Source organism: Pelmatolapia mariae, linkage group LG18 (assembly GCF_036321145.2).
Source record: "Pelmatolapia mariae isolate MD_Pm_ZW linkage group LG18, Pm_UMD_F_2, whole genome shotgun sequence".
Lineage (NCBI taxonomy): Eukaryota > Metazoa > Chordata > Actinopteri > Cichliformes > Cichlidae > Pelmatolapia > Pelmatolapia mariae.
The window spans coordinates 9,861,480-9,887,516 of NC_086243.1; the positions used below are offsets into that span (position 1 = coordinate 9,861,480).

Sequence of the window (26,037 nt, forward strand, 5' to 3'; positions counted from 1 at the left end):
TAACATTGGTAATAGTTTAAGAATTTGGGACACTCATTGGAAAACATATAAGTCTTATACGCAACCTGGATTGGTTAGTCTTTGCATTTACAAAGCCAATTTTACAAGCCCATAGAATGAAGCAAATGCAAGCTTGCACATTTACTTAAACACCATGACATCGTTTCCAGTGGGCTGTGTTAAATGTGTTGCAGCTTTACGATGCAATAGCATCCTCGTGTTGCATGAGGCAAGTTTTTTTCTGGGGCATTTTCACTCCTATTTCTACCCTGTAAGAATATATGTGGTGTGGATATTCAAAGTAGGCCAGGGTACTGTACTATTTGCAAAAGTGTGACTTCTGCTGTGTGGATAGAAAAAAGTAATAGTTCTTTGCACCAAACTTTGCAGATCAGTAAGTAAAAAAAGCACTGTAAATTATTGATGTCATGGTTTAGGAGGAGTCACATACAAAATGGGTACAAAACAAAAGCAATAAATGTGCACACTGTAATAATCCTGTAAGAAATACTGTTTCTTTGAGGTCAATAATTTATTTTTTAAGCTTGAGCTCACCAAACTGTATGCAGTTAATGGGTTTCCTGCTAGGCTTATAACTAACAATAAACTACAATTTGCTAATAAAAAAAACTATATTTTTTAATGGAAGCCACTTATTTGTTTCACAAAAGGCCATAAAACCGATGTTGCAACATAATCTAACACACATACATGCATTTTGGCTTTAGCACTTGAACCATATAGACAGTGCTCTCTTCAATCAGTTTGAAGATCCAGCGCCCTGCTTGTATTGTTTGAGAGAGAGTTTGGAGGGAGAATTCAGAGATTACAGGTGGACTGGTAACATAATAAAGAAAGGGGGAGTTTACCTATATTAATATCAGCAAGGCAAAGCATCAAGAGGAAAGGTTTTTATTGCCTAAAATGAAAAGAGTGGGCTGATTGCAAACAGGCTGATGGAAGCACACAGTGCCTCCATCAACCTTCATGTGCAATCAACAAATGGACCAGGCTAGCATTTTTAAGACACAGGCTACACATCACTATTGGTAAGCTACAATGTAATCAGGGCTGGAAGAAGTAGTCTTGTCCAAGCAAAAATACTAGCACAACAATCCAGATTTGATTGCTTTTTGTGTATCTAATATTGTAATCACCGTCTTACACATCATCTTACAAGACACATCATTGCTTCTTCAGAAATGTTCCCTATATGTTCCATATAAGTGAAAAGTGATAGAGTAATATTTTGAATAGAGTATCCCTGTTGATTTTGTAAAACAGAGATATAATAGCGTGAATGAAATATAAATAAATAGCACAATGACTTTATATATTTATATATTTGAACCCCCAGTGTAAGCTGCTTTGCCACTCCTTGACTTAAAGTTAAACACAGAAAATCTGATTCACACAGCCGTGTTAGAAGAGCAGGAAAGCTGCATTAATGCCAGGTGTTTCCAGCAGCCTGGCTAGCTGAGCATGAGCAGATGTTCTGCAGTGAGTGGCTCTTCTTTCAAACCAATTGGGGTTGCTTTTAGTTTTGTACTCATGCTTGAGTAAGAGCTTTGTCTCTGTTAACTTTGTGATTTAGTTGTCTTCTTTCTGTGCAGAGTGCAACAGAAAACTCAACCTCAACTTTCACCTCTCTAAAGGAGAGACTACAGCTGATTTCTAATTGGCTGTGTGTCTTATCAGCTACACCTTATCTGATCTGCATCTGAACAATAACACAGCAAAACAACCACTCTAAAATCAATGACACTGCAGCACTCTTTATCCCTGCCCCCATGCCTTGCCCCACTCCACAACGACACCCTCCTTGGCTCTGCCTCCTCTTTCACTCCTTTTATTTCTCTAAACTCGGCATCAGTGTGGTTTTTCTTTTTCTCGTGATCCATGTCACAAGAGATTACATCATTATCCATTCACAAAGGGTATGCACAAACCAATAAAATAGATCACGTTTTCATTTCATGTGAACTCAATGCCTTTCAGTGTGCAGCCAGGGTGTGTCTTATGCATCCATACTATGTGTGTACGTGTGATCGGCCAGTGGCTACGCATTTAAAACATATCTATCTCTAGGCAGAGCTTAGCCGCTCAGCTTTGATCGCAATATTCCTGCCGGAAGCACACGGGGTCAAGTGCGGCTCAGACGAACCATCTGCTAGCTAACGTTTCCCACTTCTCTGCTGGCATTTCCAACCACTTCCAAGAAAACTTTTGCTCGAATACTAAGCCACAACTTTTGTGTTAACACACACAGACAGGGTGAATAATGAATAAGCATTATGTCATTATATATGATTAAATTAGAAAGCTTATATTTAAATCATATCTATGATTTAAATATAAGCTTTATAAATTAAACAGGCATGACTGACCTTTTCTGAAATGAGATCTACTTTCTCCTTCTGCCTGCAGAAATCTATTAAAACCTCCACACAGCAGTGTGATTAAACATGAAAATGATGGTAAAATAAGTTTCATTACAAATTCAAAACCAAGTTATAGCTACAAGATTTTGGTAAGATTTTTCACTGTGTGTTTTTGCACATTCATAGTTAATAGCTAAATCAAAACACACGCAAGCAGGTTTACACAGCCCATTTTTTTGTGTGCAGACAGAATATTTCAAGGAAAACTAAATAATCTAATTGGGTCTGCTGCTGCTGTTTTCAAATGCAGATTTCACATGAGCGAAAGCATCTTTCTGAAAATCTTTGATGTAAGAAAGGCCTGCAGGGGACAGCAAAACAAGTTACTCTGCAGAAATGATCCCTGCTCTGAACGGATGGTTATGTTACATTCCTCTAGTCAAAAAACGGCAAATCTTTCTTTGTTCAGATCTACAGTACAGATCTAGCAGTCTAGACATTTGATTAGCCCATGTAAAACCATTTTTCTGCTAATTGGAAGGTCGTTGTTGAAGAGAAATCATTTGATAGTCCACGTCTGTACAGATTCAAGGCTTCTCTTGCCTAAATCTCTACTGCTGAGAAAATTAGTTCAAGTCTCATTCTAATTTGTTATGACTTTTCAGGTAATGCAATGCCTGACACAATAAAACCCTCATTTAACTTAGGCTTAGCTCACACATTCTGCATTTCTGCAGAAATTTAATTATATGTCATTCCTTAAGAGGAGAGGGAAGCTAATAGCATTTCCTCAGGCTATGGGAAATTAAATATAACCGAGTGATAGTATTTAGGCAAAACTAGAAATTTCAGAACCTTACTCTGATATCTGAGGCTTTTTTAAAGCAATTTACTTACATTTTGTAAACTTACTTTTAAAAAAACAACAAAACAACAGATTAATTCAAAACAACAATAAAAGCTATCTTTGTGTTACTGACTAGCCTTTCAAGAACAACGATACATGATGTATGTATGATATATGTTCCGACACATTTCAATAGCAAAATTCTGAAAATGTAATAGTACTTGTTTTCTTTGTTAGGACAGGTATTGTAGGCAGCATATGTCCTAAGACTGCAATTCTTACGGCACTGACAGGGCAGCATACACCTACAAGTGTTCATGTCTGTCCTTGTATGCTGAAGAAGAAGAAAGAAACCCAGAAGCACAGGAAAACTACCATATAGTGTAAACTGTGCCATGATAGCTCCAACCTGACTTTGAATCAGCTATGTTCCACAGGCTAAAATGTTAGCAATGGCTAACGTTGCATAAATGCAAAAGCTAACTTAAAATTACTTACATTATCTCAAATAGTAAAGTCAGTACGCCACTTATCAGCCTTATCACATTTCATTGTGTGTCCACAAATTGTAATGTTAACATTTTTAATAAAGTTACTTTTTAATAAGGGAGTTTAGGTTTGCTCAAATCTGCAGTTGACAACCATGCAATAGGATATTGCTTGTTATAAGGATAACAACTGTTTGCTCCCTTTGTCTGGAGATTTGAATGGCTCTTTAGGCCAGCTGCATTGTCCACAGTTCATTTCAAGCTAGGTGCACTGTTCTGATTGTTGCTGTAAAGGTGGAGACATGTAGGCAGGTGGTATGATTCAACGCAGTGACAGCCCGCATGCAAAGCTTCAACACTGTGATGGTGGCGATGTAATGAGTCAGTATGTAGCTGGGCAAAAGGAAGCGAATATGGCCTGTATGAGCAGAGGTGACACTCATACTTCATCCGGCTACATTGAATCATCAATAAAATGAAAGAGACCGAGGGCTATGGTTGCTGTGTCATAGCTATTTGCTCATCATTCCAATTCACTACCACACACAGTGCTGACGCTCTGTGTTGCCCTGGCCTGACTTCAGAGATGCATAATATCCTCAGTAGTTCTGTGATGAATATGTTTACTCATCCAAAAAAAAAGATAAATCAAAATAAAGTAATACTCACAGCCACAATCATCCAATCCCAACATTGTCGCAGCTGTCAGAAGAGATTCATGAGCACGGCTGTTGTGTCACATGAAGTCGCATTTTTCACCAAAATGAGTCACAAGTTGCTAAGTGCCACAGCTCTTGCAGTGTGCGCCAACATCATCCCTTGTGGGTCTGTTTTTTGTTTTGTTTTTTTCCTGACAGTGATTCCGGATGAAAGGCGCTGTCTGCCTGGATGCCAGTGGCCCCAAGGCCTGGGTTCACAGAGCAGGCAGCCGCTCTCGAACATCCAGCATGTGTCTTATCGATTTTCAAAGTAACCTGGGTTCATTTCACTGCCACTGAATCACTTTTACAAAAAACTACAGGGATGTGTAACAGAATCACTTTATCAGTTAAAACAAGTAGCCCAGATCTCAAACACAAAGTGCCCTACCTCGCCACCATATGTACCTTCAAGTACTTTAAGCCCACTGCTCTAGAGTTTACAGGATACATTTTACACCATTAACTCACAGAAAAGCTCTAAATATGAGCCCTGAGAGGTGTGATATTAAAATCCTACATTTAAAATATCTTGGGTTAATGACGGCCTTTAAACAATATGATTAAAATGCCAGCCTTGTAAAGTTTTCATTGATTTTAAAACAATTAAATATTGAAACCAGAACCCAGTGTTAACTCCATAATAAAGATTCTCCGCACAGACTTTAGCTGATGAAGTTATTTTAGTGCCTCAGCAGTATTTCGATAGTTCAACAGAATTGAAACAGTAAGTTTCATGAGGCGAGACACTGCTAAGAGCGTCCCCGGAGAAATATCTGCTTTTTATCCCTTGAAATAAACACAGATTTCTGGGAGGTGTAATCTTTAAAATGATGCATACAAATGGTTTTCACTGAGGTGAAGGCACTAAAAAGACAAGTGGAATAAGGGATAAATATGTGGCAGATGATGGGAAGAGGCTGAGGCTGAGTGATGTTTTATACCCCCACATTAATCCCCTCTCTCTCGCTCTGCAACGTTGTGTAACGACACACACTAATCTGAGATAATAGCTCAATTGGAGCTGCAGACTTCTTAATGATCACTTAGGGCAAGCTGGCTTGGAGACATGCAGATACAGGGCAGTAGGCCAGTAGGACCAGCAAACAAGCAAATAGTAATACACAAACACACACACGCACACACGTTGATAAGTTAGCATATTGTGGAAGAAAATATCCGGTTAATCTGTAAAACCAGAGATATTATAACAGAACGACACATGAGCTTATCGTGTTCTGACGCTTATGAGCAGTCGAGGTTCACAACAATTATAACTATATAGCAGCACGTACATTTAGTTCTTATCGTAATAAAGATGTAGGTAAATATACCCTTCTCTTTTTTTGCCACACTGTAGTCTTGGAAGTAATTAGTGTTGCATTTGTTCCAAGTGTTCTGTTGGGTTGAACCGGAACTGTTGAGTTAATCCTTTCTATTGGTGTTTGCACATGCACAGGAGAAGTTGGGGGGGGGGGGGGGTTTAAACACTTATTATTTTCAGTAAATTCATCAAATTTGCAAATCACATTTTTACTGGTGAGCTCCTTTTTTTTAGTTCCGTTATCCACTGAAATCAAACCACATTCATTTAAAAAGGGGCTTCAAGATAACAGGATTGTAACAAGCTGTTTCCAGAAGGACTGTGGTTTGACTGAAGGCTGATTTCAAAACATTTTACAGCAATTTAATTGCTCAAGATCGCTGTGAATGAAGGTAGGACCTGATTTTTTTAGACTACATAAATAAATTACATAATGAGGAAAACTTTTTGCTTCTAAGGAGCTTGCTTTCACAAACATTCTCCAGGTTTTCTGAAGGTCTTTCAAAGTTCTTCTTTGAACATTGGCTGCTTTTTTACTCATTTTAACTCCAGTCCCTGTACCTAAACAAATTTACAGGAATGTTTTCTCTTTGTCAAATCACTTAAAACTTACCTATGAATCAGTCAAGCATAGAAAAGACAACTCAAGTGATGTACCAGTGAGTCTCTACATATAACAGACAACTTAGAACCAATTTTTAAATGTATCTTTAGGCACTTTGCTACTAGTAGCCTATCACAAAACACCAATTTATTTCCAATTTCTTTAGTTGATTTGGTGATTCCCAAAGAGCTAAGGTGTGCAGTTGATGTTTTGTTTAGGAACCTGGATAAGTAGAGGACAACAGAAGAAGTGCCAGGCCTAAAAAAAAACTATATAAAGAAGATGAACAGTATCTGAAAATCAGTTCCTTAAGAAACAGGAAAAAATCCATCAAAGGTCTGACACAGGACCTGAGAGATGCATCTGGCCTTTCAGTTGATCCATCTACTGTTCACTGAAGCCTCATCAGAAATGGTCTCAGTGGACGTGTGGCTGTCAAGAAGCCATTCTTAATCAAGGGAAACAAGGAGGAAAGGCTGAGGTATATTCAGAGGGTGGGAGAGAGGTACAACACTGTGTGTCCACAGTCATCTGTATAACACAGTGGGGGCTCTGTCACAGTTTGTGAGACTGCATTTCAGCCAGTGTTGTTGTAGATCCGAAAGAATTGATGATGTAGTAACTTGCATATTGGGACAGTAGGAATCTCATTCATTCATTAATTCATGTCCTTTACTTATTTGATCATGAGGCATTTAGCTACTTTAAGAGAATTCTAGCTACTACCATCATCTTCATTAGCTACAGTTAATTTTCTCACTTTGACATAAACACAGAAAAGTTCCATCAGATTTTGATCCAGCACGCAATACCATGTGGAAAGCATTTCATAATTTAATATATTCCCAAACACACTGCCAATGCAGTTAAAGCATATCTAGATAGAAAAACATTCAGTGGAACACTATAAGCAACGATTGTTGTCACCAGAGCCCAGACCTCAACATTATTGAAGCAATGTGGGATCATCTTGACAGAGAACTGAACAAAAGGCAGCCAACATCCAAAGAAGAGCTTTGAGTGTCTCTAGAATAAAGAACTATTCCTGGAGACTACTTAAAGAAATGTGTTGAAGAATAAAGGTGGTTATACCCAACGTTGGCTTTCAAGCTCATTAGAATTATACAAACTCTGTTTTTGTAAACAAAAATAAAGCTCTTAAATGCTCTAGTAAGGTGCATCAGGGGATTTGTTGACATGTTTTTCAACATAACAGGAAATAGAACACTACTGCTGTTATTCTCCTTAAAAATGGGAAAACACTTGCAATTGCAGTAATGCAAACATTATTTTGTTTTTTCTTCTTTAGGCAGAAGTTTTCAACTTCCACAACTGCTTAATATTCTCAAAGATCTTCCACAGACTTACGTTTCTTGAAGAAAAGATCAACTGGACAGATAAAAAGATCAGAAGATCAGTTTGTTTACCAAACTGACATGTTTTTAAAAGCCATACATTTTTGCAATAAAAACGTTTGCTTTATCATAGCTTTTCAAATTGGTGACTAATTGAGGCATTATCACATCTTTGTGAATTAACATAACATAAATTGACCACAGACCCGACAGAAAAAATGCCTCATAGCTTGGAGAGATAAAGGCGTAATCCTTTCCACGCTGTGTCTGTTGTCAACAGCCGTGGAGATTATGGGGAGAATTTGATAGGAACACAAAACAACCTCCCAGACTCACACTGTAGGGTCAAAATAATTTCTTTCCCCACTTTCTATCACTTCAACTTCACTCATTCACTCAAGCTTCAAAGAACACAGACAAAAAAGATTCAGACACTGTGGGGTGAAACACACTCACTCAAGAAATGTTTTTAACTCTGATAAGCCAAAAATACAAGGCATCATTTTTTTCCTGAAACCTCAGCGACACAAAGCAGAACCTCACACAGAATGGTATTATTTTTCTGAATTTACAAGTAGATCTCAGCAGGTGGGAAAACTGTTTCCTCGTGTCTGATCAGTCGGCATTACTTTGTGAAATATTGCTGTCAACTAGCCTGGGTGGGTGATGTCAACACAGCTAGGAGAAAAATAACCTGTCAGAGCAATAAAAACAGCCGGAAATACCCAAAAAGTAGAGCTGGCTGGAAGCGTGTTCGACCGGCCATCAGTGCCAACAGAAACAGAGAGTCATGAGGCTGTAGAGAGTTTTAAAGTGGAGTCCATTTAGCTTTCTGTGGGAATCTGCTGTGTGAGTGCGGAAAAAGAAGTGAAGATGTTGTAGATAGGCCAAAGTTGTTCCAAAAAAGTATGTAAAAATAGTTTGCCAAGTGAGCATTCAGAGATCCGGAGATTTGTGATAACAAAGGACTTTTCCCTTTTTGAAAGAGGAAAGCCTTGAAAAATAAAATGCAGAGGATAAGCGGAAGATGAATTAGTGCTTAACAGATAGTTTTATTTGCAGCCAAAGAAATACCATAAGCATAATAAAGCAAAGAAAAAGAAGGCAGGATTTCAAAACAAAATCCAGTGAGCTATTTTGAATTGATGACAAAAATACTCAGCAGGCGAGGCATTCTCTGCCTTCACGAACTTAGCAAGCAGCCCAATAAAAAACCAATAATATTGACTGATATAATCTTACCTATTCTCATATCATAAAACCAATTTACAGATCACGCATGAAGTAGACCATAATAAAAAATATTGACTGCTTTCTTCGCACTCAAGCTATTAAAAGGGCCTCAGTGTGCCTCAATGCGTGAGTTCTAAGGACTCTTAATAGAGCTTTACACAAGCTTTTATCAAGCATTGCACAGAGGCTTCTTAATTTTCTGAAACTTGGTGTGTTAGCAGGCCTGTGGTTTCGACACTATAGCAGAGAATCTGCATCCACCGAAAGGCTTTAGAATAAAGAAATAAAAAAATGACTACGGGAGGTGTGGAGGAGTGCCGGCAGATTCAAAAGTGAGTGTGGCAATGAGGGAGTGGTGGAGGTTTATTAGCTAAGAGAAGACAAAGACAGGAGGCATGCGGCCTGTTGCTGACTCTGCATCGTGGTGTAAAGCAACAGAAGACTTGGTGGCGATGTGAAATGCCTCCCTGCAGGTGTGAATGTTAAATTCATGAATGCAAATGAAATAGATTCTTATCACATCCGAGGATGAGAGGAGAGTCAAGCGGACACTCTGGACTTTGAAGGTAACGCAGATAGATGGCAAGTGGGTGATATGCTGCTGTAATCAGGACGAGGATTAAACGCCGACTTCGCATCAGAGTCGGCACAAATCGGACTTTGAGAATTCAAGGAGGAATTCTTTTGTTGCCTCCACTGCTGTCAACTCCAGATGCAGCGAGAGGGAGGGAGGCTTTGCGTCTCATCCTCACCCAGGAAGTTATGCAACCAGTAAACAAAATGTACAGTGTCTTATATATGGACTGAACTTCTCTGCTGCAAAAATACAGTGTGCACATGCATTAGTGCTCATGTGATTCTGTTTATTCTAACATGTGTCTGGCCCATACTTGTGTCTGCACATAGTTAGGGACTGCAATTATGCATGTATGAATGTATGGGTCCCCGCAGTGAGTGAACGGTCAGTGGGGAATAGTTTGATAATGGGGGGATGGTAGGGGTGTACCGAGTGATAGGGATTGCAGTCTCGGGGGTGAACTAGTGGGGGATGGTGTTAACAAAAACAGGGTAAAGGATGGAGAAGCACCATGGTGCATAAAGATTACTGGTATGAGAAATTCTGGTGTGTTTTAGACACCTGTTCTGCCAGCGAAAAGTCAGGTTAGAAAGAAAGTGACACTGGCATGACAAATAAGGAGCTGCAGCTCCTTCCTGTCAGCATATTTCATAACCATGGTCTGTTGCACACATTCAGTCACTGAAATATCTGGCTTGGCATTGTGTTATGAAATATTATATTTTCAGCAAAAAAAAAAGGTGAGACAATCCACTCAGCCATTCAGAAACTTAATTTAAAAAATGCTACCGCTTCACAGCCAACGAGAACCAACGGTGTCATTTCTGAACAGGATTTGCTGTATTTACAAGCTAAATCCTCAGCACCTTCTCCCCCCAACGCAGCATATGTTGTACAGGTTTTCACCTCACCGCCTAACACCGGCTGACTTCTGTCTTTTCACATGGAGAAAGAGAAAAACGGCTTACAGAGGCAACCTGTGAGAATGACTCAAAGATAAGTAAATCATTCTTTAACAATTGCCAGAGTACAGAGGAGTACAATTTTAACAGCCAACATCCTTAGCATCTCTCTGATCACACACTACAGGGATGCAGGTACAGAAACCCTGCATCTCTGCTCAGGGAAACAAGCGCCTGCCCACGCAGATACAGCAGGCCACACAGGAAAAGGAGATGGACACAGAGTGAAGGCCACACATGTACCGCTCTCTAATAAAACAACATGTAATGCTTACAGTCATAATCATCAAATGGTGAGTTGACAGTAAGTCTCAGCTTAAAAGGCTTTCAGAGGGAGTGTTTTCACTCAAACCCTAAATGTGTCAGAAGCTCCTCCTTATGGAAAACACACGAGGGGGTAATAAACCCACAAACAATTTCCTATGAAAGAAATACAGAGGAAATAAAGCCTGGCAGAGCAATCATTTTTCTCCAAACGTCAGAATTCGTGTGCGCGTCTGAAGCAGTGACACATGAATGTTTTAGGAGCAAACAGGCTCCAAATGACCTGCTTTTCTGCGTGCCTGAGGACACGTCCCGCTGGGACGGAGACGAGAAGCAAGGAAACAACAGGGAAACACCTCCAGACGCGCATAGGAAGTATAAGGTGGTTGTATACAACAGGTCTGTGTGGGGGATGGAGTTTTGTGGAAGAGAAAAGGAGAGAGAGAGAGAAAACAAATAAAAAACAGAGAGATGCATGAGAAGAAAGAGAGAGTGTATGCATTATGAGATCGCGTGGGGAGGTGTAGAATTTTCTCCCGAGCCACAATTAACCCAGACACAAAAGAAGCTGCACTGCAAACACGCAAATCTCGGCTTCAGCTTTGGCACAACTTCACTGGTTTCAGCATGAGCATTCTTTCAAAATATAGGCCACTGGTTTGCTGTCAAAAAGGAACGCAGAATTCTATTATTTCCACCCAGAACAACACATCCAAGATACCTGTCAGAGCTTTGTGCACTGGAGCGATGCACCACGCAGTCTGTCCCTCACCTGGACAGCTTTTCATTTGGAGATGATTGGAAAATGGTTCCACCCAATCAACCCACATTTTAGGAAAACACGCTTGTTGAGTGCTCTATTTATAGGAGGAGAAGGGATGAAATCACCTGCACGCGCTCTTAGCCTGAGGCGAACGCACACATCCTCACTCAAAGCATGATTGCATTTGTGCCTCTTTGTAAACTCTGCTGGCTTTTATGGAATCAGGGCTGTTGTGAACAATGCGCAAGTAGAAAGAAAATTGATAAAATCCCAATAAGATAGCAAAGCCAGCAAAAAATTATCTAAAGCTATGAAAGGGCAGAAACCTGGGAGGGATGCGGGTTCATTTTCTGGTTCATGACTTTGAACACAATAAGAAAACACAACTTAAAATACACAGGCTGAAGCACACACTCGAATCATGATCAAAATTGAAAGACTAGCTCTAATGAATACTCAGAGCTAAACTTTTTCTAGTAATATTGATGGTTAGGATCACACTGACTGGACTAATCCTTATGATAATACGGTGGGATGTTTTTATGATTAAGCAGGGATTGAGGGGTTGCACTGTTATAATCATTAATATAGTTAATGTCTATTTTTATCATGCTTTAACATGTTGTTGTGTAATAACACCTTAGTCGTGGCAGGTCCACAGTTAACATATTTAATCTGTGTTTATTTCTCCTTTAATTTTAACACTTACGACAGTTTTCTTCATCACTGTTGTCTGAGCAGTCGTCATCGTCGTCACACCTCCAGATGGTCGGTATACACCTTTTGTTGTTGCACTGAAACTGTCCATCCTCACACTCATCCGTGGCTGCAAGAAACAAAAACAAAAACAAAATAAGAGTCCAGATGGATGAGCAACAATTGGATATAACAGTAATCTCTTGTAGGCTTGTTCAACTGTCATTTGCAAATGAATGCCTAATTGATATTCAGCCTTCATTCAGGTCAATTGGCTGAAGGGCTAGAGGCGTCATGGTGCGTGCTTTCTTTCAGATAGCGGTCTACTTTTTTTCCAGGATATTTAACAGTTCAAAGACAGAAGGGCTCAGAAGAGGCCCAGGGTCTGCACGACTCAATTCTTCTAAACGTAAAGACAAAGATTCAGTCAGTCAGTCAGTCAGTCTGGGCTACTACAGCTACTACCTCTGATGCAGTATGGATGCTCACAGCCGGGAAAACACATGACAGACACGCAGAGGCTTTTTCCTATCCTGAAACCTCACCTATTACATTTTTAAAGTGAAATAAACCACACAATTGCGCATTAATTTGTTTTTAGAAAGTAGTCCCTTTTAGCCTTTTTGCTCTCTTGGTATCACACGCACGCTCGCGCGCGCCGAGTAGAGAGCGCTTCCAGTCAGCTCAGCATCACACACCAGCCTTTATCTACTATTTCAAAGCGTCTCGCGCGCAGAGGGGGACAAAAATTTTCAACTGACCTTTTGTGAAATGAAGCCTGAGGAAGAACAAATTAAAAAGTAGCAATATCCTTAAATCCGTCCACATTTCTGGAGGAGGTGATGGAGCTCATTCACATCCACGAAACAAAGCCCAAAAGCCGCTCTTGTTGTAGCGCTGCGACGCCGCTGCCTGCCTCTCCGCCGTGTGAAACACCCCCTCCCTCCGCCTCACTGGCTACCCGGCGCGTGACGACAGCGCGCGGGGCGGGGACAGAGTGGAATAGAAACTACACAATGCGATACAGCAGGACAGTGACCAAAGGCATAATACAAACTATTAAGGCAAATTTCTTGAACTAGCTTACTTTTTGTAGTATCTTCATTTTTGTGTGTGGTTGTTTATTTTGCGAAATTAAAAAAATGTAACTAAACGCTTTTTTGCCTCTCTAGATCACAATGTCATACAATAATAAAATCTTTGAAGGCAGATTTTCTAAAAAAATTGTTGAGTTGGATAGAAATAAACGGTAGTTGGGTTTTGGGTTTTTTTTTGACTTTGCTATGGTGGTTTCATATCCCATACAGTTTTAAATTTTATTTGTGACATTAGGCAGAAAAATCTATTTTTTAACATTATTTGAACAAATAACAATAATAGAATAATAATACAATACAATTTGCCACTTGCCTTACATGTTAAAGAGCCCCGCTTCAACCTAGGAGGAGATACAACCCCAGCCTGAAGGGGTCACAAGCTATTTTACTCTTGATGCTACTCCCGAACCTGGATAAACAGGAGGGTTATCTCAGCTATCATATCTGGTGTAAAAATTGTGCCATATCAAACTTACAGATCTACCAACTGTGCAGCTTTTAGAGTAGGGAAAAAACATTGGCCTACAAGGGACAGACTAAAATAAGTGTTGGGCTATTATGACTAGGTGATGGGACAAGTCCAATGTTGGTGTGATTCTGGTGTGATTAGCTCAAAATAACACCATAAACCTAAGCTCATAACAAATGTTAAATACAAATATGCATTTTTTTTTATTTCAGTATTGAGCATTCCTAGGTTTAAAATAGGTTGCAAAAATAGTTGGTGTTTTTTTGGAATATAATTACATGTTTGCATATATAAATTCAGGCAAAACTGGGGGGTTTTCTCCATATTGCTCCATAGTAAGAGTCTAATCTGGATGATTCGATCAGTATTTCACTTGAAGCTGAGTGTGGTATGTCACAGAACCAACTTTGATAGTTAAGATTTAACCAGATGCAGCAAAATAAAAACATAATCAAGCTCAGGCTGGTCTCCCTGCACACAGCTGGCATTTAGACAGGAGTTAGCAGCACAGGTGCAATTATTGCTATCCATAATTACTGCATTCCCTTTGCAAATTCAGTCTTGGTGATTCCTGGTTCTCTCCTTCATGGTTGTGATAAATGCAGTGCTTATTATGTGTGTATTATTATTATTATTATTATTATTATTATTATGTCTTGAAAATATATGCTGCTCAAAGAAAGCGTCTCTAAGAAAGCGTGTCAATCATTTTTATTGTTTTGAATCTTTCATTCAGATCCCTCATTATTTTCTGGCTTTTCTGGACATTTTTCTGGTTTTGTAAAGTATTGGTAAGTTATGGAACTTACCTGCTGGGAACAAAGACGCTGCAAACAGGGGGAGGGATGCCAGATGAACCAAATGATCTTTCCTGTTGAAATGTGTTACAGATTTTGATGTAGCACATTTATCAAAGCCTTTTTTTTTCTCTGAGTGTTCTAGTTTTGCTAATCAAGGACATGTATGAGTGAGAAAGAGAGTGAAAGTAGTCTGAGAGCTGCCCATGTCATACCCACTGAGCCAGTGAAATCAATTTTGGAGCATGACAGACAGGTAATAGTGGTACACTGCTGGGGACTAGCAGGAGCAGATTGGTAGGGATCAAGAGGTCAAGCAATTTTGCATCCCTGTGGTGTATTTGTGTTCACTTTGAAACAGTTTTGGGTATAATTTCAAAATCCTCCACAATGCAGCCAGAGCTCCACACATGTAACAAATCCTTAAATCCGTCAAAGTTTAATAAATAGAAAGGGGAAAAAACAGTTTATGGCTGATGGAAAGCAAAGGGAGGTGAAAGATGTGAAAAATTGTGGTCTTAGTGAGGCACATTTCAATGTTTTGGAGCTCACTTGTTTCAACATCTTTAACACACTATTGTACAGTACACCATCCTATTCAACATCACCATTATTAATACTCCCCCTGAGCAATAATTTGATATGAGTATCATCTATATGCAAATTGCAAATGCTAAGGTGAACTGCAGGCTATGGAGTTTCTAAAAGTAGCACCAAGAGAAATAGGCTCCTGTACCACTTATTACTCTTACTAAACACAATGAGGTAATATTTGTGACAGATAAAAGTGCATTGGTAGTATTTACAAGGTCTAGTGGCTCCCAGCCAGAGAGAAAAAAAAGGCTGTCTTTCAAATCTAGGCCATGACCATTGCTGACAGCATAATCACTCATTTTAAATGGAGATAAGCTCAAGGATAACTTAATCCCTCCTATTCTCAGTTTACACAGTGAGATACATGCACACACATAAACAGTCGTGTAGCTGCACAAGCAGTTGTGTTCACAGTCAAAAAGTCGCGAAAAATGTAGCAGTTAAGACTTGTTGTCATGGTTTCACAGCAATTGTCCAGCCAGAGCAAGACAGCGGGAGCATATTGAAAGGAAATAACGCAGATGTTGCTGAACAGGTGTTTGAAGCAACAAAAGTGAATATGATATTAGTTTACTCCTGACCTGACCAAATTCAGAATTTTATCTGCAACTAGTGATGCAGAAAAGTCGATACAATTTCCTGATTTTATGAATAGCTAGGATTCATTATAACCATCATGCAATAATGGTTCATTATGTACAGTAACACACTGTGGAGTTCATAAACTGTGGATTTGCACTTTGACACAAACTTACCACTCTTAAAGAACAGTATGTGTTCTCATTCATGGCTTCTTCAAAATGAAATGAAAGCAATGGGTATTGCTGTAGTACAACAAACATACTTTTGATGTAGTTACAAATTTGATTCTCATGCATCAGAGACAGCTCCAAGTAAATTGAGTTTACAGTCAATTTGCTGTGAGGGGTGAGTCATGACTAAATGAAAATGCTTTTAGCAAACTGGGGATTAGGAAAGAGGCAGGGCATATCAGAGTGAGTGTGAGAGTGAGAGATTGTCAATCAGCACTAATATAAGAACAGATTTTACATATCTTAATATGCGCAATGCTTTTTTACTGCTTTGACCTCCTTTTCAAATGTCTATGACTCTAAGGCATAATATAAACACTTAGTTGCTCTAAAGACAACGGTTCACAAAGGTCCTCAGTAACTTTTTGTGTGGGCTGTTGGCTTAGTTTAGTTTAGTTTGTGCTTAATGTTGATTTAACTTAATGTAACATTTGTTTAAAACATTTTTAATCCAGTTTACTGGTTTCTTGTGTTATCTGTCTGGCAAAAACTTCTACTCCTCCATAGCCCTGCATGAAATTGCTCTTTTAATTGAATTGGTACTTGCTATGGCTAATAAAAATGGTCCTCCCGTAACCTGTCTGGGGGTATATTCATGTCTATCTAGACTGAAATGCAAATGTTTGGAATCTTTGTAACAATAACATTTCTGATGAAGAATAAAGTAATATATGGTTATATCATACTAATAAGTGATGACCACGTAACTGCCTGATCAATTTTAGTGTACAAAAATCTTCATATCTTTTAATTACTGAGATACAATTTCCCATTTTAACAACCTTTTTATTAATATGTTCTGTCCAGGATAGTTTAATGTCTAAGACTACACACAGGGCTTGGTCTCATGGACTTGATCAACACTCCATTAATGGAACCTATTAATGGTGGCGTGACAAGGAAAGAATTTACTGTACACTTCCTTCATCCACTTCATGTAACATAACAATATGGCAACTTTTATTTTAGAATCACAAGCTCCACACCCTAAAGCTTAAGGTGCTTTAATTACCCATAATTAACAAAATGAATGTTATGCAGTATTACATAAGCCCTGTTACTAGAGACTGTGCACATAAATCCAAGAGGAAAGTGTTTACTGAGGTCATAAATGAAGGGCACATTAGGGTCTTTTTCTCACAGGCTTACAGTCAGCTACTGGAGTTGCCCTCTGCTCACCATTAGGCAGAATACAGTGTAGGATGCTCATACACTGACTTCACTTTTCACATCTGGGAGCTAAATCTATCTATTTTAAACAATTTTTAGAGTATTCCATCCAACAATTGTTGAGATATCAGTTAATATCATACATATATCAACTTGCTGGTTGTATGGGAGGAATATCCAGAAACTTCATAAAAGGATGCATCATGTTGTGAGACCTGGTCAACTTACTTGGAGTAAAAAACACTACTGGATGCTTGAACTTCTTTGACTTGCTGGTAGCACTAGATGAAATATCAGGGTATATTCAAAGTCTCTTGTCTGTAAACAATTTAATGTCACATCAAACTGCATCCCCATCAGTCATGCCTCGTGACAGATAATTATCGGTTATTTGAATCTCCTCACTGTCAGGGTGCATAATTTTGGAAACTTTATAAGCAGCATCAAAATACTCAGTATGCTTAAGGTTTGTGCGAGCCTCGTTGTGTCATGAGTTGTCAAGAAATTGGCCCTTTTATTTGTCACAGCAGCCAGTTTGGAGGATTTGCTACATTCTGGAGAAGCCGCCATCATCCTCTCGCACAGTCAAGGAATTAAGAAATCCACAGCTTGTCGTGTGAGCAGCATTTCAGTAAGTAGTGTGGTTCTTGTTGCATTTCTTATTTAATTAACCTTTAGGGGACATTTGCTGAGCAGGCATACGTTTTCTTTTTTCAGTTTTCTGCTCCACATTCACTCAGCTGTAGCATCTTGCATTGACAGGCTTCATGGTTCGGTTACAGTGTAACTATCTACTGATTGGCCTCTGAGCACTCAAGCAATTAAATATAAGTACCTTGCTCAAGAACACCTCAGCAGCTGCTGTTGAGAGATGAGAGAGTCAAGTTTGCTCTTGTTTTCGCCTACCGCTCACCAGCCTGTAAGGGAGAGAGGAACAGTGATGCTGTTTGTCTAACCCAGCGGTCTGCAACTGTGAGATTAGTTCATCCTCACTGGTTGATGCTGTCCCTGTCAGCAAAGTGAGTCCACGAACGAGAAACTGTTTGCAGGGTTTTGCACAGCCCCCTCACCATAATCTTAACCATACACTGAGATCACTTTTTAAGTCTCTGAGCTAAATTCTTCCCTCCTCCGCACTCAGAGTAAATCTTCCTACTTTAAAGAGTAAATGTGTAAAACCTGGGTCTCTGTATAATTGCTCCAATGAAACACACTTTCAATCATTTTTTGCAATAGCCAATTGTTATCTATTGCACACTATCATCAGGGTAATGTCCAGAACTATACTTGAATACGCCAAATGCCTCAAACATGCAACCGGAGTCATGACAAAGCATCTTCCACAATAACATGAAGGAGGAGCTAGGACCCATGACATGATGACTGACTGTATTCATCCTTTATTTGAAAAGCAGATGAGATGGTGGAGCCATTCTATTTATCAGTTTGTCACTCTGTAGGTTTTAGGTGTCAGAAATGAAAAAGCATTTTAAAAAGACAGTTTATTGCATCTGTGTTGATAAACTATAACTACAATAATGCTACATCCACAGAGGCTGGCTTTCTTCACAGTCCCTACATTTATTTTTAATGTTGTTAGTACATTTATATGCTTATGCTTGCGTATCTATTAAGTAAGTAACTCTGTATTTAATTTGGGAATTTTCCCATTACAGTATCAATAATTTTTGCTAAATGTAGAGATTTGAGTGCTTATGTTGCATTTAAATACAGGTGACAAACGCGCTGCCTTGGGCCCAAAACAACAATGAGTTAGACATCCATAATCTAACCCCATATGCAGCCTCCTAATGTGGGCACCCTCAGACTGCTTCCAAACCTGGAGGCTGCTGCCACCTGCAGGATGATCTTTGTCCACAACAACGTTACATACTCTTTTATCAAATACATATACTAAACATGACTGTCCTGTTGTGGTATCATTAGAGCAAAACGCACATGTTGTGTTTATTAGATTAACAAAAACAAAATTTAAGCCTTAACTAAAAGCCTGTTGAGTTTTTCTTAAAATTTATGAAATATGGTGGCATCTTAAGCATACTGCATAGTATATTTACAACCTTTGACATTCTTGTCATTTTAAAGTTTTCCTCTACTTTATTGTATTAGCGTGATTTGGCTTTTTTTCTAAATATGTAGCTTTGATCTTTCAGATTTTCTAATAATTGCCCAAATGACAATTGCAGAGAGACACTTAATACAAAAATGTGCCCAGATGACATCCTAGGTTCCTTCAGTAAAGCATGAAAAGCAAATTCAGACAGTATCAACCTCAATATTAACCCCACAGACACATGAAGTGAATAATGTTATCACATTATAATGCAATGTCCTGCTTGCTGCTTATGTGAATGTTGCTTTCTATATGTTGCTAATGTTGTAAACCAGTAACACCCACCCATGGCACCCTCTGACATCAGTGGCCAGGTTACTGTGCTCTGTCACACCATAAAAACTGCTCTGAAACAGACCGAGCACCAGCATCCAAACCACTGTGTGTGATCAAGCGATACACTGGAACAAGTTCAATCCAGTGAGGCCCATTAAAGGTCACGGCTGCTTTGGTAGCATGAGGATGGCCCACACAATATTAAATAAGTGGTTTGGTTGTTGCTGTTGTTGTGGCTCATCTGTGTATTTTATGCTGAAGAATTTATAATGCAGCCTTTTTTTTCATACATCTGTTCATCGATTTGTCCGTTAGTTCACAACATTCTGTTTTTTTTCTCTCTGAGCCTGATGAATTTTGGAGTCACTCCCAGAACAGCAGGCAAATGACTATCGAGGCTATTCTGTCACAAGGCAGAACAGACAGTAAACAAGCACATACAAATACACATTCACCAGCTGTACAGGAGCATGCCAAATACATATCAACCTGTCACAATGATTAGTGCAAATATTTTCATGCTTTGCCTGATTGCTGGCTTAATTGCTGTCGCTAATTTTGACGTTCTTTGGTGGAGGTTATTTTAAAATAAATAGACACTGATTTTTCTATCATATTAAAGTAAACAAATAAATAAAAATGAAATTAAAGCCCTACCGTTGGCACCGAGCAACTATGACTACATGATGGTTTCATCAAATCTACAAGAGTAATTAACAGTGAGGGTAATTATTGTGAATCAATATGTCCCGCCTAGTGGCTGCATTTAAATCGCTGTACAAGTGCATTAATTGCCAGCTTGCGGTTGAATCACATTGAGTGGGGACAGACTCACCTCTATTGACATCAGAATGTTTTTTTTATACTAACTGTAGCTTCATTAATAAATACGAATCTTAGAGGCGTAAAATCAAGCTTTTACAATAAAATACATAGGTTTCTTACAGATACAGTCATGGCAAAACGAAAGTAAACTCTCATCTTGTCCTTATCTGGGTTTAAAGTTAGGTCAATACACCTCAGATTAATTACAAAACATGCCATATTGCACATATTATTGATTTTGCAAAAACTGAACTAAAATGCAGAAGCTGTGTGTGGAAAACCACGTATGTACTTACTACTTAAGAGGGTAAGTAGCACCCAGATGCTGCTCATCAAATACACTTCACTGATCTTCAGAACATGCAAGCAGAAAAAACAGTGTACTACGGGCAAATGTATAGATGTACTGATGTATATGGATAAGGGTAGTATAAAAGTATGATCAGCAATTTAATAAAAGAAGTATGGCTTGTTTGGAGCTGTTGCCAGGAGAAAGCCTCTTTTCTTAAAAAGAACATGGCAGCACAACTCAGGTTTAAAACTGCAACACGTCTGCAACTTCTGCAACAATGAACTTTCTACAGATGAGTCCAAAGTAGATATGTTGGCCACAAAAAACACCAAGTTTGGAAAAAAAAACAAAACCCAAACACAGCGTGTCAACACAAACACCTCATACCAACTGTCAAGCACGGTGGTGGAGGGATGATGAGCTGGAGTCACAGCACCTGGGAATCTTGCAGTCATTGAGTCAACTCCTCTGTATATGTTGCGGAGTATAGCATGGTGGAAAAGAATGGAGAGAATCCCCCACTAAACTTTTGGGTTGGCATTACTTTAGATTTTTTTTTTTTGTATTAATTGCATGCTTTTGTGTTTTTTGTGTGTTTGGTGTGAGGTATGGGCCACACCCATGTGGGAGTGGAGATTCTACTCTAGTCCAGCTGCCAGCTATTTGGAGTTGAGTACGGGGAGCAGCTCGGGAAGGATTGGAGACCTTCTCTATAAAGGGGAGAGGAAACGGGAAGGGGGGTTGTTGTTGTTTTTTTAGTAGAACACTGGTGCAGCAGGGAAGCCTCTGAGACTCCAGGGTGAAGTGTGCACATTCTAAGGGAAAGGATTTTTAACCGGGCCTGGTTTTGCTTTTAAAATAATCTGAGGATGTTGGAGGGAGGACTCATTTTAATTAGGATTTGTGTGGATCTGCTGGGAGGAAAAACACTGGATTGGAGACTCTCCATGCCCATGGAAAGGAAACTGGCCAAGTTTAGGGAAGTTTCAGCTCGAGAGTGGAAGCCCCAGGATTTAATGTGGAGACCCACCCTCAAACGACACCAGGCTTGAAAAGGTGGGTGGCAAACCTTTCTGAGGAAGATGCAGGATTGATGTGTTTTTGGCTGCTTGTTCTTCCAAGTGACCACCTTTCCCCTGTTTGTAACCAGGCTAACAACCCTGACCGTGGTGGCTTTAGGCCTTGGATTCCTGGCCAGAGTTGTGTCTTCAGCCAGTAGTTTGACTCTGAGAAAAAAAATAAATCTTGTGTACCCCATTGCAGTGTGAGTGTGGGGGTTCCTTACTGGTCAATATTAGAGCTTACTACTTTCTTGTACGGAGGCCATTTTGGGCCATACGTAACATATACACAAGTATTCTTGAGTTAAATATAAGACCATCTGACCAACATCTAGAGCTTAGCCCAAACTGTGTCATGCAACAGAACAATGATCCCAAGCGCAGCAGCAAATCTACAACAGAACGACAAAAAAGCAAAGAATCAAGGTGTTGCAATGGCCCAGTCAAAGTCCAGACCTCACCCTGATCGGAGGGACTTTCATAGCTGTGTATAAACAAATACCCACAAATCTCAACAAACTGAAACAATGTTGTAAAGGATGACTGATGACTGCAGAAAATGATTACTTAAAGTTATTGCTGCTGAAGGTGGTTGTACAAGCTACTGAATCATAGGTTACACTTATTTTTGGTAAATAAATAATGGTATGGTGTCATGTCTTGTTGTTATTCTGAGGTTGTATTTACCTCATTTTAAGAGTTGGTAAGGACCAGATAATCTTTTTAAAATAATTTTTGATGTGTAAAACCTTAGAACTGAAAGAGGGTCTACTTTATTACCTTATTACTCCACTAGGGGGAGAAAGTGGCATTTATGTACTGGTCTCAGTACTTTGGTCATGAGAACGACTGGTCTATCAGGGGTTTCTAGTCAGCTGCATGGGTATATCTGAGTAAATATGCAACTGGCTTCTCTGGATGGAGAAGTTGAACAAGCAGATGCACTTGTAAATGCAACCAGTGTCACCCAGCCTTCACCATTGTGACTGGAATTACACGGGAAAGCTTCCAAAAACACATAAAATATACACTGCTGCTAAGAGTTTATATTTCTGTGAAGAAATTCATATCTAAATCTAAATAAAAGTTTATCCATCTTGCCCAACAGCTGATTTTATTGCTATTATAGAATAAAAATGACCCAAGATGAACGTTAGTAAATCAAAGGTCACCATGCTAACACCAGCAAACTCTTGTTTGTTTATTTTTCCCTGCATAATTCATATTGATTTAACTTTGTTTCAATCTATACTTCCCCTCTAGTTGTTAGCACCCCTGCAATGACTCCATTCTAGCCTCAGCCACTTGTCATTGAGTCAACGCGCATGAAAGCAAGATCATTACACTGGAACAATTGGAGGTGGGGGCATCTTTAATTATGTTAGATGTAACTGCATCAGAATATCCGCCGCACTACACTGCATTAGCTACAAGCCAAACCTAGCTAGTAGATGCTACTAGCTTCTCCTATGCTGTTTATCTGAGAGATAAATATACAAGTTTACTTGTTTGGCTATTAAATAAACATTTACATGCTTTTGTCAAGCGTTAGATGAGAATATTGTTACAACTTTAACAGTTTTACATCTTAAACGTGAAACAAGAACTATAAATCTAGCTAGCCAAGCTCTGTCCAAAGGTCAAAACCTACCTACAGTAAGAGCACCAAGCTCAGTAATTAATATGCAGACTATTCCTTTTAGCACACACAACCACCTAAATAGTAATAAAACCACACCTTGTATCTTTTTTTTTAACATTTTATTTTGAGCTTTAGAGGTGGCAGAGCAGGAAAGCAAAGAAATATACCTGTGAAATGTTTTTATGGAAAATGTTCAGTATTGCCAGGTGTGTAAGAAATAGATGAGAAGGCCCAGGTTAGTTAGCACCTCAGTGAGGAGATATACTATTCACTGAGACCTATCCAGCCCAGTGTCTGAGTGACGCTATCCTTGGGATCACAGAAACACCATTATCAGTGCACACTGACATCACTCAGCCCTCCAAAGCAGCAACGCAGCACCCATCCACGTCCCCCACACACCATCACCCACCCTCTCCAGCACAGTCATTGTGTTCATCGGTCAGCCCATTGTCTGTGATGGAGCGTGGTGGACAGTGTCGCCAATCTCTGTCCAAACCATGATCCAACACTGCTATTGTGACCAGTCTTTTTTCCTACTTAACTTGACAAGATGCTGGTCCCGTGTGATGAGAAGAGAAGTTGGTGTCTGTTCTGCCTGGCACAGAGCTCTAAAGAGGACACAGATTATCGATCTGTGACATGAGTACAGTCGCTGTGGTGATGAAGCCTTGATGAAACGACTCATGCACAAGCTACGTAACCGCCATTACCTCTCTGCTTGCATGAGTTTCACACTGTGGGAGCCCCTACTTCTGTCTCCAGTTTGACCCAGGACACTTTTGGCATCTACATCCACTTTCATCTCTGAAACCAACTTCAACAAATGAAGCAAAGTACCTGAAATACTGGAAGTTTTCCTCATAGCAGTTTTTTTTTTCTTTTTCTTTCTTTTTTGCTCAAGACAGAGATCACTTTCTTTGCAGAATGAAACAACGAAACCAAACAACTGTGGGATCTTTCACACTGACTTCTCTGAGGTTGTCAGATGGGATGCAGATGGATGGACAGCAATACAAGACACTCATCTAGCACAAGTGAGTAAGTGTTTTACAGGAGGTGAAGCACAGCGTGTTCTCTGTACAGTCATGGGACATAGAAAAGTTACTTGTGCTTTTGGAAATCTGTGTCCTCTAATATTCTGACAATCAACCCATGTTCTCCACACTAATTTAAGGTGTCGTCTTTGATTTTGGCTATCTGAGCTGTGCCATGCCTGACATGGAGACCTTTTACTACCCCATACGTCGGTCCTCAAGCCTCTACCTGGACCCTAGGCTTATACAGCGACGTATCCTGGAAGATCAAGTGGAATTATGGTGGTTCAGAGACCCACAACGCTCCTTGTTGTGCTACTGTGCCTCAGTTGCCCTCATACTCGGACTGGGCCTTGGTGGTGTGGGGCTCCTCTCCACCACCACAAGCCTATCTGGGGAATGGCGCCTAGGGGTGGGCACCACCCTCTGCCTCTTGGCACTCGCTGTGCTGCTCAAGCAGCTTCTCAGCTCTGCCATCCAGGACATGAACTGCGTGCGCAGCAGGCGTCGGATCGACCAGCTGAAAAGTGGTGGGAGGGCCGACCCCGCGCTGATTTTAGCTGTAGGACTTGCAGTCATGCTGTGTGGGACGGTGCTAATCTTTGTGGCCACCATCAGCAGCCAAGGTCACGACAGCAAGGAAATGTTGGTTTCTGGTCTGGTGCTGATGGCTGCAGGGACGGGCATGTCTCTAGCTGTAGCGGGCTATAGTGTGCTGGCGTACATCAAAAGAAGAAGGGAGCAGAGGAGGAGGAGGATGAGAATGAGGAGAATGAGGAGGACAGGGAATCAAGCTGTCTGTGTGTTCAGTGTTTCTGGAGGACAAATGAGTCAAGCCAGGAGAGAGACCTCATCGAGCAGGACCAGCCTGATCTGAAAGGACTTGGTCAGAAAAGAAGGGTATCTGAGACTGGATGAAGTGGTTGAAAGCTAAAGGAACTAATAGCAGAACTGAGGAGGTTGTGTCAATATCCTATTCAAGTCTTCACAGATTTTCTTTCCAGTGTCTTTATTGTTTGCCATTACCGTAAAAACTGACTGCTGAGCGCTGAACATCATCACTGCAGTACAGTCACATCATTTCTACAAGAACAATAGGCTGCTGTCAACAATGGCTCTGTAATTTGATAAGCGAATATTTCCCTCCTTTGTACTGTCTGAATGCTCATTTATGCTGTGTCTGACTGGTTATAGTTGTAAATAAAGAGCAGATGTCACATCAGATCAAAACATCGTTGTGTTGTAATTTCAGTAAGAACGACTTTATTAAAGACGTGAATGTTCAAAAAAGTAATTTCATACACACAAACATTCAGACTACAACAAAGATATGTGAGTGCGAGTGTGAAGTTGTTTAACTCTTTGATATTCACTGTTAGCAGAAATGTAATAAAAAAACAAAAAACTTAAAGGTAACTTAAAGGTGAATAATTGAATGGCATGTGTGAAAAAAAATTGCATTTAGCAGGATATAAACATTAGCATCATTATTAGCAAATAAACTGAATGTTGTAATTTTAAATATTTTCCATGTAATATGTGAATCCATATCGATATATAGTACATTTGAGCTTTAAGAACAATTTCTGCACAGCATAAAAGAAAAAAATCAAAGGTATTCTGATAGCACAAAGAGTCA

At 39.7% G+C, this 26,037-nt stretch overlaps 2 protein-coding genes across 5 annotated transcripts in view; one reads left to right on the forward strand and one right to left on the reverse strand.

The window, feature by feature from the left end:
- Positions 1-13,101, reverse strand: part of LOC134616493 (low-density lipoprotein receptor-related protein 8-like) — an 81,413-nt gene extending 68,312 nt beyond the window's left edge. For all 3 annotated transcript variants that reach the window (XM_063461322.1, XM_063461323.1, XM_063461321.1), the window contains exons 1-2: positions 12,954-13,101; positions 12,206-12,322 (exon numbers count right to left, since the gene is read on the reverse strand). In XM_063461322.1, coding sequence (XP_063317392.1) covers positions 12,206-12,322; positions 12,954-13,020 — 184 coding nt within the window. In that variant the 5' untranslated portion in view covers positions 13,021-13,101. The remainder of the gene's footprint in view (positions 1-12,205; positions 12,323-12,953) is intronic.
- Positions 13,102-23,775: 10,674 nt separating this feature from the next.
- LOC134616881 (transmembrane protein 125-like) lies at positions 23,776-25,634 on the forward strand. Of its 2 annotated transcripts, none has more exons than XM_063461943.1 (2): positions 23,776-24,402; positions 24,539-25,634. In XM_063461943.1, the coding sequence occupies exon 2, from the start codon at positions 24,574-24,576 to the stop codon at positions 25,273-25,275; it is 702 nt and encodes a 233-aa protein (XP_063318013.1). In that variant the 5' UTR covers positions 23,776-24,402; positions 24,539-24,573; the 3' UTR covers positions 25,276-25,634. The 2 variants fall into 2 exon arrangements, with proteins under 2 accessions (XP_063318013.1, XP_063318012.1); XM_063461942.1 differs by having other exon boundaries at positions 23,776-24,398.
- The last annotated feature ends 403 nt before the right edge of the window (positions 25,635-26,037 follow it).